A 14,732-nucleotide genomic window follows, 5' to 3' on the forward strand; every position below is an offset into this window, starting at 1 on the left:
TTAACATCAACACAATTGCATTTGGTTAACAGAAATCCTGTAGCATCCAAAGGCAGTCAGGCCTTTTACTCTTCAATTTCATCCACTGAGAGCTTCAAACAACTTGCAACATCTACAATCACAGTTCTCTTAAACAAACATTTCCACAAATTCTGTGGGGTTTGATGCCCCTTCTAGCATGAAAGTGAGATCCCACACACAGTGTTTATTCATGAATTGGTGAAAACTGCAGCAAGGACAGAACTGGAAGCCACATGGTGCTACTGCAGTGCTAAAAGCCCTCGCATCTCTGTCACAATTCATAGCTATCAGAAATAAAAGGGTTGAACACACACTGGAGCGTGCCTTAAAGTGAATGCAGCAACAAATACATCAGAGAATGTATGTTAATGCTACATGTTCGTTGTATATAGTAACAAAGATGATTATTTATAGTGGCTTATTCTACACCATGAGACAAGCCATGGACACCACATCTTTCCTCCCAGACAACATTCTGGCTGTTTTGATAAGCAAGACACCAAATTCCTGTCCATAATACTTCAACAAGCAGGAGAACTCCTTAAGGAAAAGCCAAAGTCCCCAAACACATGAGTAACTTATACCAGCACTTAGGAAAGGATCAAGCAAAGGAAAAGACAGCTAGCTAGAAACACTCAAGAGTTTCTGAATCTTCAGAGATCATCAGGAAAACTGGGTTACGTATCTGAGATGAAACAGTGAAGAAAAGAGTATCAGAGCACATAGAAATTAATGGAGCATGAAACTGAAGAGAAAAATAACTTTATTTTAAAGGAAGCAAGTTCCTCTAGCACACGATCTTGGGCTTAAATCTCTTCATCAAACAGTCTTACACAAGTTAAGGTTAGTTGAATGTTTTTTCTTGCTATTACCAACAGCTAAGTTTTAAGAAAACTACTTTTGACTAAAGTAAATGATAGCAGAAAATGTTACCTGATAACCTTCTGCAAATGAGAAAAAAAGCCAACCAAACAAACAAAAAGTCACAAACATAATAAGCAGAGGCACATAAATGAGCCACAAAAAAACCAGCCAACATCCCCCAAAACAAATAAATAGTGACATGTCTCTGGAAGAAATTTAATGATATTTTACTTATTTTTTTGTTATTTATACTGTTTATAAAACACATATATACATATACAGTTAACTCATCCAAGTTAGTCACACTGACAGATTATCAGGTCCAAAACAAAGACATCATAATAAAATATTATCAGCAAAAAAAGGATATTACTGACTTTTAAATAAATAGATTATTTTTAAGTATCACTTCATTTTAAGGCAAAATAAAGTCAACTTCAAAAAAGTGAACTTTCCAAAAGCTGCTCATTTCCTGGAATGCCCAGCAAATACTCTACTAAAGCACAAAAGGTAGATGCATCACTAATCAAAAAACAAGCCTTAATAATTTTTTTTTTAATCCCCCCACTTAATTATAGTGGGAATTCTTTACTGCTATTGCCTAACTCTACTTTAATCTGATTTTAAGATTAGCAACTGAGAATAAAATCTGCCCAGGAAACTCTCTCAATTCCCATCCATAAGCTAACGTTTTTAAACAACTCATTGCCCTCCATATCATTACTCTGGTTCAACAAGTTCAATTTTATTGATACTGAAGAACAAGAGACTATTCCTAAAAGCTGTAAGGATAAAAAAAAAAGCATAAAGATTATACTGTCAGTCATCTTGTATCAGCTGTATACACATCTGCAAAGATTCAGAGTGTCTGGGAGTGGTTTTGTTCCTTTTTTAGAAGAAAATCAGACCAAAAAAGGTTGTACCTACAGGACTTGTTGGGTTCTGGCACATTCTTTGGCCCATGTTTTAGTGAGGGATCAACTTTTCACAGTCATTCTTTAACCACCAGTGGGAACAAACTACCACTGGTTGGAATCAATGCATTTTAAAGTCATATATGCAAGCAATGTAGGAACTATTGCAGTGGGAAGAGAATAACGAAATACTTTTCTCAATAACATGCATAATACTATGTAACACTTTCAGACTGATTATTTTTTTTTTTAAGAAGAATTTTACATGGCTGGGTATTAATTTTTCTGCTCCAAGCATGTTTGCTTTGGCAACACACACACACACACTACATGTTTATTTTGTTAGTCAATTGAGAAAAACAAAGATTTCCATAGTTACCAACAAGCTGCTGTGACAGGATATAATGGCAGCTCATTTTGTATCACCCAAACTTCATGCACTGGGTTTTTGCTGTAACAAATTAAGAACTATTTGGGAGAAGTTGTGTTCTTTAGAGAGACAATGTGCTTCCCTTGCGTTTAATGCACCTTATGAAAAACCAGAAACAACTAGAGAAGATGTCATTCTCCATGGCTGGGAACTGCCAGGATCTGAGATCAGAGAATGAATCAGGAAAAGAACAAGTATAGAGAGATATAAAGATAAAAAAGAATAAATCCAGGCTACAAGTAACATTCATGAACAGAGCAGCAACAGAAACATGTTCTTCAAAGAAATATTTTTGGTCATTTGATTTCAGTTAGGCCCTCTTTCTTAACCAGCTCTGTTCTCCTGGCTGGGACACACACCATACCACATCATTTCTGGCACAGGATTAGTAAAGTAGAAGGATGGCCACAACTGAGCTGGAAAGTATCTTGTCATCAGTTCTGTTGGCCAACACACACTAACTGCTGGAAGTATTCTGGGAATAGTTTGCCTTTTTTTTGGCAACAGAGAAGAAAAGGCATAAGCCATTCTGGTCACCAAGTGCAACACCAGCAGCCAGAAAGTGAAGCACTCTCAGGGGTGGAAGAAATTTCTGCTGTGCTGTCTACAGCAGGCAAGTGATTTCTGTTCCAGGTTACAGCCCTGAGAGCCTGTTAGTAACTCCAGCAATGCGAGCAGGTAGCTTATATCCAGCTCCTCACACCTCTTTCTCTTCCCAAGAACTATGTGCTTCTAACCAAAATGGATTTCAGCAGCCTGTCCATCTCCAGTGCACCACACTAAAGAAATGACTGCACAAGTAGCCAAACTTGTTTATTAAATATAAAATCTACAAGACACATACCATAGTATTTCTTTATACTGGACAGTGACAGCTGTATGTGTACAGGTTTTCTAGTTACTCATCACAACCACACTTCTGCAGAAATGGGAGGCAAAATCACTACCATGTCATTTAGTTTGACATCAATGGAATGGTACTGAGTAATAAAACACACTCCTCACACAACTTCTATTATAAGCTAATCTTTCAAGGAAATGTATCATCAAATAGCTGATTTTAAGTACATACCAAATACCCTTTACAAAGAATCACAGAATTGGCAGGGTTGGAAGGGATTTCCGGACATCATCTTGTCCAGCCCCCTTGCCAAGGCAGGGTAACCCAGAGCAGGTGACACAGGGACATGTCCAGGTGGGTTTGGAATGTCTCCAGAGAGGGAGACTTCATGAGCCCCTGGGCAGCCTGGTCCAGTGCTCTGACACCCTCAATATAAAGAAGTTCTTATGTTATGGTACTTCTTGTCATTTAATTTATGGCCCTTGCTGCACACCACTGAAAAGCAGGTCCCAGTTAGGCCATATTCAAGTAGATGAAAAATGCAACAATCTAATATTTCACATATTATTAAAAAAAAAGAAAAACAAAACCAAAATCACAGTCAGCTCTTCAGAAGACTATCACAACGTTGTCTTGAAAAGTGATATAAAAGTCACTATCTAAATGGGTCAGCAGTTCTGCTAAATAAGTGTAGTGATAATCACTTGCAAGTTATTGCTATTTTTTAAAAATACGCTCTACCTTACAAATCCATTCTAGAGAATTCACCATTGTAATACAAACTCAGCACATTTCTCGCTCTAAAACAAAAAATACTTCTGGATTGAAAACACAGAGCTTTAAGACATGTAATACTCACTGATAGTTAAAAATAAAAATCTTTGTAAGGAAACAACTTACTTGATGGAGTTTCTGAAGTGGTCTTCAGCAGGATTTTTTACTGTGCAACTGTTCAGCAACCATAAATCTGCTTCAGCAGAGTTGTCTACAAAACAGAAAGAAACAAACCTGTGTTAAGAATTATTTAACCTGTCAACTCCTAACTTGTATAATATTTAAAAAATAAAAATAAAAACGAAACTGAGCCATTAATAGTAAGTTATCTATTTACAAGATTACTTTACATTCAATTACATTATTGGAAGGGTTTTTTGGTTTTCTTTCTTTTGTGTTTTAGAGAAAAAAAGAAGTACACAAGTGTTTCCATTGTAATTTCTCTTTAATTTTTTTGCCAATGGGGAATGAATCGTTATCTCTATAAACTGAGATGCCCCAAGGTTGCACATCATGGAAAACAAAGTTAAAAAGAATGGTCACAACTCCCAGAAAGATCTTAGCTAGACAAAGGCAAAACTAAGTGGTCAACAAAAGCAAAAACAAAATCCCTGCTTCAGCTCCACTGTGAATTAATACTACAAAACAAACAAAACACTATTCATCACATGTGAACCTCCACCAAAGAGAAAAGTCAATATAGCTGGTTTGGAAAGAAACATACATATTTCTAGTTTTGGTTATATCTTAGTTATGGTATAATTATGGCTCAGCAATTTTCAGACAAAAGATATTCAAGCAACCAATATCTGCCTCCATTCAGATAAGAACACTACTTTTTCAGGATCCAAACCTTTCTGTATGTTCAGAGCCTATTGATATCTAAATTCATTAACAGAACTGAATCCCAGAATTATCTGCAGAAGCGCATATATAAACTCTAATCCTGTAAAACATGGCCTATGGTACACAATTACTAGCATAGTCATTGTCCTTGTGAAGTTAGAGCTTCTTTTTTTGAACAAAAGAATAAAGATAATCTACCTCAAATATTTTAGTGCTTTAGCATTCATTAGAATAGCTTGTATCAGTTTGGATAAGAAAATTCGTGTCTCTCACTGCTATTCAGTACATGGAGCATTGAAGTATTGACTGATGTATCTTTAAATAACATAAGCCAGTGAGCAATGAATACGGGTAAAACATAATTTTTAGGATGCCTTACTCGAACTGACATCCTGCAAAAGCAGGAGAAAGCCTGCCATGATTTAGGCATATTTATACATGCACCCATCATGAATGTATCCATATCCATAATATCCTTTTCCTCCATGCACACACACTTAGGATGAAATGCTAAAATTTGAAAAGATTTCTGTCTCATTGACAATTTTCTTCAAAGAAATCATCATTTACAGTTAATTATCAGTCACTTAACCTATGCAAAAAATGCAACTAATGCTAAATAAGAGAAAACAGGGGGGATTCAAATAATTGTTGACCAAGATTACACTATTAATTTGGCTAAAACACAACTTGCTTTCACAACAGGGAAAGACCACAAAGCAATCACCTAAACAACATTCAGACCTTTAGGTATTTTAAACAAAACAAGTATCTGACCCTGTCAGGCTGGGAAAGAGCACTCAGTTTTTCAGCCTACAAAGAAGTCAAAATAAAAATGGAACAAGACAAAGAACCTCTCCTGCATGAAAACCACATTTTTAGACTAATGAACAGATCCATTTATTATTAGAAATATAATCAGAGGTTAAAAAACTGATTAGGAATAATGTACAGACAAGCAAAGAAGCAATTTCAATGTCAGAAAAAGAGTGATCTCTTGGCCTAGTCAGATGTACCAAGTATGAAAACAAACACATTTTAGAAGTAGTTTTCCAGTCACACTGCCAAACCCTTGTATTTCTTATTCTTTTCAGCAGCATAAAATGTTTATAAATTCAGACCCACACCCATAACACACCCACCTGAGAATTAGGGGTGGGACACACACACACAAAATAGCAAGAGGCCAACATGTGAGACATTACATTTAACAGACAACAGCTGCAGTAGCACTCATTCACCACTGTAAAGCACAACCATTTTCAAGTCTTTATTCAGAGGAGAGATGCCTTGAGACAGAACACCAGTTCTGGGCTTGGTCTCAGCTCCTGCTGGTACTGTGGTTTCCAGGTGTGCAGGAGGAGATGACACTGTGGTAATGCTTCTTCCCTAAAGCCAAAATCAAAACCCTCTCTTCAAAACAGGCTTGGAAAAAGTAACACATTTAAGTTTAAAAAGTCCTTATACACTAAGCCAACAGGACTAATTTCATACAGCAATTTGGTTTCCAGGCAATTAATACACTGACTCCTTGACTGAGGGACAACTGCAACACTTTATATATATTATATTAAAAAGTCTCCCAAATACACGTAAATTCATTCCTTAACAGGTTTTAGCCTCTGCAGAACAGAAAATAAAAAGCAAAGGCTCTCACAGAATAAAATCTCCTGAGCAGTTTTGGGAACAGGAGTCTCATTCATGTAAACATCTAAAAATCATTTAAAGAAAATAAAAGTGTAGCTGAGGTTTATCCTCCTCTTACAGCAACAGTATTGTTTTATCATATTTAGTTGTTCTATTTCTGCATTTATTTTTAAATCTTATTTTTCTAATTAATTCTCATTATCTCTCATATGAATACATGTATATACAAGTTTTGATTATGCATATATATAAACATATATGCACACACTTATGAGTTATATTAATTTATTAAATGTCCATATCACAATTCTTCAAAATGACAGCTGAATTTTCTTAGTACTCCACTGCCGTATTCATACTTAAAATAATTGCATGCACTGGTGTAAACTCACGACAGTCTACTGCATTTTTTCAATAAAATTTCAGTTAAAAAGAAAAAATTTGCCAGCAGGGCCTTCTTGTATCAGGTTGCAGGAAGATCTGAACATTTGCAACATTGTGGGAATAACTTGTCAGCGGTCACATTTTGCTTTGCAAGGCCTTGATGGATGTGTGGAAACAAACATGGACCAAAAGAGCAGACTGGGCTTGGCATGTATAAACAACATCTTCTGGCTTCATAATTACTAAATATTTAGCAACACGAGGGTAGTAATCCTTTATTCAGGACATGGAGACTGGAGCAACTGGCTACCTATTTATACACATAGGTATATGCATGTGTATATGTCTGTGTGTGTGTGTGTATATATATATTTGCATATATATACACCTGTAAGTGTTCTGACATGAGTAGGAGCTACTGTTCAGCACTGTCCTCAAATAAAGAGTCAAAGAGCTCTGACAAACAAGCTCAGGCTTCTAAATCCATGCCTAGAGGGGCAGGGGCAGACAGCCCTGAGGATTCAGCCCTGGAGTTTATACTCCAGGCAGACAGATGAAGAGTTTAGGTCTGGATGGGAAGTACCACATTAATGTGGTGCTGCACCCACTGAGACAACCATGCACCCCTCCTTGGAAGCTCTCCACCTGCCACCTTCTCCAACTCCATAAGTAAAGTTTTTGAGAAATCTCCAACATTTCAGTGAGGAATAGAGGCCTGTGTTTCGGAGCTCATACAGATCTGAGTGAACAGGACAACCCAAACTTGACAGAAAGTTTTCCAGCAAGTCATAGAGACTGAGAGGCAAAACAGAAGCAAGAACCATGAGTACAGTGAACATTAGTTATAGTAGAGAATATGAAATGGGTGCATGCATCCTGCAACAATCTTCTCTGTGGGGATCTTCTTCAACTTATTTTTGCCATATATTCAGCATAATGATACTTTTTTCATTATGAGATTTTGCTGCCAACATTTATTTTTATGAGCTACTTAAACAGTTTCCTCTTTGATAAGACATTTTTAGAAAAAAAAAAAAAAAAGAAGATATGTCAAATCAGCTTTGTATTAATTGCTCAAAACCACAACTCAAAACCATGGTCTTCTTGCATTGTGACATCTTTTCCATAAAAAAAGGCTACACTGGAAGTAAACCACAAAGTCTATCATACTCTCTGAAAAACAACATAGAGTACAAAGGAACCTAAAGGTCATGGAAACTTCTGAGCACTTAAGTTAATTGGGAAACTCTGGAAAACATGAATTGGCTGCATTATGCAATACTAAGATGATAAAATGGCAAGAGTCTGTAACATCAGTATACCTACAGAGGAAAATAATATTTACAATTCTTTTCTAACTGGCAGTGTCAGTTTTGTTATAATTTCAGAAATCATAAATCAGCAGAATTTCTTAAGACTGTAGTAATACTATCAGCTGAAAATAAACAAATGACTTGGGTTTGCCTGGTCTCTTAACTTTTTAGTCTTTCTTCTTTCAATTTTTTCCAAAACTTTGTTTTCTTCCAAGCCCCCCCAAACCACATCTCCTTGAAAATCAAAACACTCACAAAGCAAAAAATTAAAATAAACACAGCTAGTGAAGCCCTAAAAGAACAGCCTTTCTTTACTTTCTTCAGCACATCACTCCTCTCTCTGCACTGAAACCACTACTAGATTTGCTCAGCACAGTTTGCTAAAAAAACATGACTCATAACTATTATGACATACTTTTAAATACTGTACATCAATCTGAGAAATTCAGTCTGAAAACAGATCTTCCTCTGTTATCAGTGAAGGCTCTTCCAGGGCCTTTCCCTCCAGCTGTCCTTATCCTGTTCCTAATCACTCTGCAAGTCTTCCTTCTCACCTTTTCTGATTTTCTTACTTCTAACTCTTACACAACAAATATACATCCAGTTTCTCTGTTTCCATGTGCTGTATTCTAGCCTCTGTTCCCATTTATGGACCTCCCCATTAGACACTTTGTCCTGTGTATTCTTCCTTCCAAAACAGCTCTGCTCCCTCCCTTGATACCCTGGTTGCCATTTCATGCCCTGGAGTAGCATGAAATGTAGTAGATCCAGTGACATCCAAGGTATCTGGAATGTGTGCCTGCAATTGTACTCCATGGGAATCATCTGCCCCAAAAGACACAAATATCTAAGCATGAGGACACCTCACAGCCAGTTACAGTCATGGAGCATCTTGACTGGAACAGAGTTACCAAACTAATTCATTTCTTTCGACATCCCTGTGTCACAGAAACCCACTGTCACTCAAATTAGGTTACTGAAATTAGGTCCTGATTAATTTAATAATTTCTTGGACACTGGGCATTGAGAGACCTCAACAAGTATTGGGAAAGGATCTCCTCGTAAATATTAATTCAGAAATGCTGTGAATCATCAGTGCAGGAGGAAGGTACATCTTCCTGTGGGGACAAGGAGTTTAGTTATTTGCAGACAATAGGCTTTGCATAGCAGAAGAAGAAAATAACAAGAAAAAGTTTGGCGTTTTATTTGCGTGTCTTTCCTCGGCACACAAATTACTTAGCTACCATTTGCTAGTTCTCAGTATTGTATCAGATATAGTTAACTATCAACTTTCATGTAACTTGTCCTACAGAAAAGATTCCGAGCAAACAAGCTCTTCCTGTGTGTCTGCACCCCTGACAGCAACTACAAATCAAAACCACAAGTTATCATGAGTTTCCAGATGGCACTTGTTTGGAATCTCAGGGACACGTTATCAGTTCCCACCTCTGAAGATGTACCATGCATTTGCCAATGATACCAAACACTCAAAGGCATGCTGAAAATACCAACTTTGCAGATTGCAAATGTCTTTCAAAACAATCCCACTCATGTCTTATCAACACTATCAGGACGTAAAATATAAAAGGATCAGCTTGATTGCAACATGACTTCTGTTTTCTCATTAAATTTCTGAGATACTCTGGACATAACAAATTGCTTCATTCACAATTAATAAAAACACAACTATTTGGTTCACCCTGCATATATGTTATTTAAAGTTTCAAAAGGAAAGCCAGGCTGCTTATCAAATCAGGTAATGCAGACAAGCCTTCATAAAAAAAATAATTCTCCCATCATGCCTCCTGCCCTGATTTAAACTACAAATATGCAAATTTCCCATTTTTATTCTCCATTAACATTTTCATTACTAAGCTAATAGTGTAAGTAACCTTTCTTAGGTTTTCTGGTTTTTAAGAAATTGAGTATTTTTAGTAAATTTTCTTGTGCAGGCAGACATCTCAACAGCATTTACTGCTGGACTATAAACAGATTTTATAAAGCCTTCCAGATCAGGATGCTGTGCCTGCTATCAAAGTGAATTTCTCACTGTCCAGCACCAAAGCAGAGGTGCACAGGGACTTGTCCACTGAACACATCAAATAACTAGGAACTAAGCACATTTAAACACACAATATCAGCCAGTTAAAATCCAGTAATACACTACTGGATTCAAAATATGACATGTTAAATCATTGTCTCTCCTCATTTCTGTATAACAGATAAATAATTCAGTTTTATGGTCTCATGCCTACTTTCAGGACTGAAAGTTTTCTAAAAAAATACTGGTTTATTTCCAGTCAGCTGTGAAAACACATTTTGAAAAAAGAAGGTTATACACCTCTCTTTTCAGCTGTTTAGGGGGTATCATGCAATTACTGGAACAAATTACTAAGCTATCAGTTGATGTCCATTCGATCTGTTCATGTCCTGGAACTTTGCCTTACCACTCCTTCCCAAAAACAAATTCCTTCAAAATATATTTAGTTTGCTGAAGTTTACCAAGGCCAGCAGAACAGCTTATGGCTTCTGCCATCATCACTAAAACTAAAGGGTGACTGTGAGATCACTGAGAACATGAAACTGGAACTTGAAAAATTACAATAGGTGAACTCCTGAACTAACATTAATATATTATAAATAGTGCAGACAAAAGAATCTGTATTTCAGAGCATGTCCATTAAGAGAATACTTCAGGCCTGGCACGGGGGTACTGAACACTAGACAACACAGAAAAAACAGTACATGAAAGAATAAATTTAGCTTCAAAATATCAACGATGATAAACTTTACTTCCCACTTCTACTCTGCAACCATCAGTAGCACTTACAAGAGCAATCCCAATTTATATTGGGATTTTGAAGCGAGTGATCTGTTCTCTAAGTACTTTTCATCTCTGCTCCAGACACAGCACAGGCTACAGCCTGGGTCTGAGTGATCTTTGTAAGCCACCTTTTTCTCCCACTTCATACACCCTTGTGTCAGACCAGCAGGATACCCCAGCTACACTGCTTGCTGCAGCCCAGGGTGTGCACACAGAGCTGCACAGGGAAGCTTCAGCCCACCCACCCTTAGCAACACCTAAGCTCCACAAAGTAAAGAACAGGAGAGTTAAACCGACTAGAAATGTTTACCTTTTAGCAATGTAAAAAAATCCAATTAGGTTATAAATTGTATTTTCACTCCTTCTGCAACGTCCTGCTGATTTTTCTGCCTCTGCACACAGCACAGACAACATGAATTGACAAATTACTTTGGTATTTTTGTTCATTTTACTCTAATTCACTAGATTTTCCATGCGTTAAGGCACCTGAGGGTAACTTGAAGTTGCAAAATTATTTCTGTTTAAAAATGCTAAACCTAGAAATGTTTCTTTTGAAAAGCAGCAGGTTTCCTTTTGGAACTTTAACACTCTAAAATTGCAGTACTTGTAAGACATTTCAATAATTCCCCCATATGAATGAGAACTTTCCCAAGCCCATAGGCATTGAACGACTCATACTTGTTCCAGTCAAGAAAGGGACTGATCATTTCCACATCTTACCCTGATCTCTGTTAATCAGGGGGAAAAAAATCTATACTTCAGTTCAACTCTGGGTACAGTTTAATTTCCTGTGCCATATTCTGCTGCATTTTCGTCTACATTCCACAGTTCCACTTGTTTTGTCAAACAACTCCCAGAAAGACACTTTAAAGGAAAGGTACCCCTCTTACAAGTATGCGACCATGGCCATGTTCTAAAGGAAGCTTATTCCAACATGACATAGCCTTAATGGGCTGCTCTTTTCTCACAGCTCTTTTTAGATATAAAATAGTCAAACCTCATTCTGCACATGGTATTATATACCAAAGGTGTAAAATTTTAGCTCATTCATTCAAAATAAAGACTTCACTGCTTTGAGAAAAGTGGATCATGCAACTATTTCTTGAACAAAACATGACCTTAAAACAAGGGAAGATAAATCTCCCTGCTAGCTAAGAGATGTGTTGGCAGAAAGCCTAAGCCTTGCCAATGGCTGCTCAGCACAGTAACACCTGATGTTAAGGAACCCAAATTACCCTGGGCAGCAGCAGATGCAGGTGCCATAGCATGGTGCCCCAAGGTGGGCATTTCACCCTGCTCTTGAGCACAGGCATATTTTTGAGGTATTCCAAGAGTCAACTGCTCCCTTCACTTCACTGAAGACTTAATGATCAGTGTGAATAATTTCAATATGCAAAATAGTGATGAGTGATTTATCAGTCTCTTGGGAAAAGTCCCATTACATTAGGAACAAGGTCAAGTAGCCTGTTTCAGCCAGGCTATGCTACAACAACACACAAATAACTCCAACTCATTCTGATGATTAATGCAGATAGAATTTGTTTTGTTGACAGAATTTGGAAAAATCCCAGAAACTCCTCCTCCGAGTCTTAAGCCTGCTTGATATTCCAGAAATAGCACGCACAGTACGACTCAGTGCTCTTCTGCCCCTACATACAGCTTCATACGCAAAACACGAGTTATTCAAATGAGCAAATACAGACTGATTGCTTCTGTCTTAGTCACTCAAAATCCAAAGCCAACCATGAACAAAACATCTTGCACAACTCTGTGCAACTGAAGTTTCAAAGCACGCTGCAAATATTAACTGATTTCCCTTCAACAGCCACATATTAAATATGCACCCTTCCCTACACCAATTCCTTTTCATCTTATAAATGCAGACAAGTAGTTTCAGAATTTCCATAACTTGATCGAGCCACACAGGATGTCTATGCAAACAAGCCAAGATCCTAGCCAAGATGTCCCTGCCTTCAGGCCTGTCCCTGAACACAAAGCCACTGCCTAGATTCACATGCACAAACTATTTCAGTCTACATCCTTTAGAGGCCAGAGAGGTGATATCCAATAAATTTTTGACAAGTTTAAAGGCAATCACAAAACCCAACTTTTCAGTTATTTGGGTTGCACATCAGGTGAACAGAAAACACTGAACAACAGAACAAATTAACTCCTTTCTGTGTGACAAGGTTAAAAAAAATTAAATCAGCCTTCCCCCTCAAAAAAACTAACCCAAACAGATATAATAGCTCTAATTCCCCATGTGTGCTCAAACATAGCTCTTGCAGATGTGTTACCAGCTGTCTCTGAGCATCTATTGAAGTCTAACTATGGCCTTAGAAGGATGACAGCTGATGGTGAGCTGCAAAAGAACCTCCAGATTTCACAGGGCTCACTGAAAAATAGCTGCATTCTCATTTTTGATACAACACTTCAGAAATCTCCACTTGCTTTATCTGTAGTCTCAAATTTAGCCTCACCTAGTAAAAGCGATTAAAGAGGATTAAATTGTTTTGCAGATTAGAGTTTCTAAAAAAATTTAAATGAAATTGCTGATGTTGAGACTAGCAAGACACAAACTGCAAGTCAGAAATGTCACCTAAACTATTGCTTTGAAAATATCACATACTGTGATGTTTAAGGTACAAAAAACCCACTGCAGTCAAGCATAAGCAGGATTTCATATGATGATAGCAAAGACATGGGTAAACGAAAAATGAAAATTCTATGTTTTCCACTATGCATCATATGATTCCATATGAATTTGCTGTAAACAGCAATAAGTAGTTCAGAATTGGATTGACTGGAACCTGCCTCAGGAATATAATTTTAATCTCCTTGAGGTGTAACACTATAACAAATCTCACTTATAGAAGTGCTTCTATATACAGAGCTAATGGAATGTTAATGGCTCTTCCTCACCATGTCTATGGGATAGAACAAAGAAAATATAAATTGCTGGTTATTCAGTCCCATTGTACACCCAAGTATAACCTGTTGGGCTAAGGAACAGAAAACATAAACCAAGGACCTTGATAAAATGCAGTTGCATTACTTGAATTACCTACCCAGAGGAGCCTCTTGCATTTCTAGACCCTGTAAGCCACAAGGAAATCCAACAACAGGAAACTCAAAGCAGTGAAGTAGAAGATTGTCAAGCACAATACAATTGCCAAGCAAATGGGAAAAAAAATCTTTGCTTCATTTCCAGTGTAATACAAAATGGATCTTAGGTAATTAACATTATTCATTTATAGTTTAATTTAAGACATAAAGAGAGCAGCTTTACTCCACAGATTTCTTATTTTTTCTGTACATCTAATTCCATGGCAGTGAGCTTCCACATTTCCACAACTTTCTAATCTCCAATAATTTTCACAACATCCAGGATTAGAACTTTGCTATAGTCTGCAAAAGAAACCTAAATTTTATTCCTGTATCTGTTTCACAATCTTTTTTCTCCAAGTTCTGTCTGCATTAAGTTGTACCTAGAAGCCATTTATTGATTTCAAATGCTTTGCTTCCACTTATTTCTCCTGATACCTAATGCCACAGGGAATATGGATTTAGGTTTTAGCTATCACTTTTAAAAGAGTTAAAATTATAAGCTATTTGAGCCAAATATGTCTAAACACTTATTAAATTGTAGCTTCCGGCTACTTATTGACTTTTTCAGAACTACCTTCACACCTCATCTATTTTCTACTTTATCAGTTTTCTGAAAAGCAGGAGATATGGGCTTAAGGTATCATATCCAGCAGCCAGATAAGCCTCTGCTGTGGTTAATTCCCAACCATCATCCCCAGTTCAGACTATCAGCAAAATTTAGTGCTTGTGAAAGCTCCAGACTAAGCACAGCAGAAATTAAAGCTTA

At 37.1% G+C, this 14,732-nt stretch overlaps 1 protein-coding gene across 5 annotated transcripts in view; it reads right to left on the reverse strand.

The window, feature by feature from the left end:
• Positions 1-14,732, reverse strand: part of CDKAL1 (CDK5 regulatory subunit associated protein 1 like 1) — a 378,983-nt gene that overhangs the window by 308,383 nt on the left and 55,868 nt on the right. For all 5 annotated transcript variants that reach the window (XM_064422776.1, XM_064422785.1, XM_064422794.1 and 2 more), the window contains exon 5: positions 3,971-4,055. In XM_064422776.1, the coding sequence (XP_064278846.1) occupies positions 3,971-4,055 (85 nt within the window). The remainder of the gene's footprint in view (positions 1-3,970; positions 4,056-14,732) is intronic.

Source organism: Passer domesticus, chromosome 1, assembly GCF_036417665.1.
Source record: "Passer domesticus isolate bPasDom1 chromosome 1, bPasDom1.hap1, whole genome shotgun sequence".
Taxonomy (NCBI): domain Eukaryota; kingdom Metazoa; phylum Chordata; class Aves; order Passeriformes; family Passeridae; genus Passer; species Passer domesticus.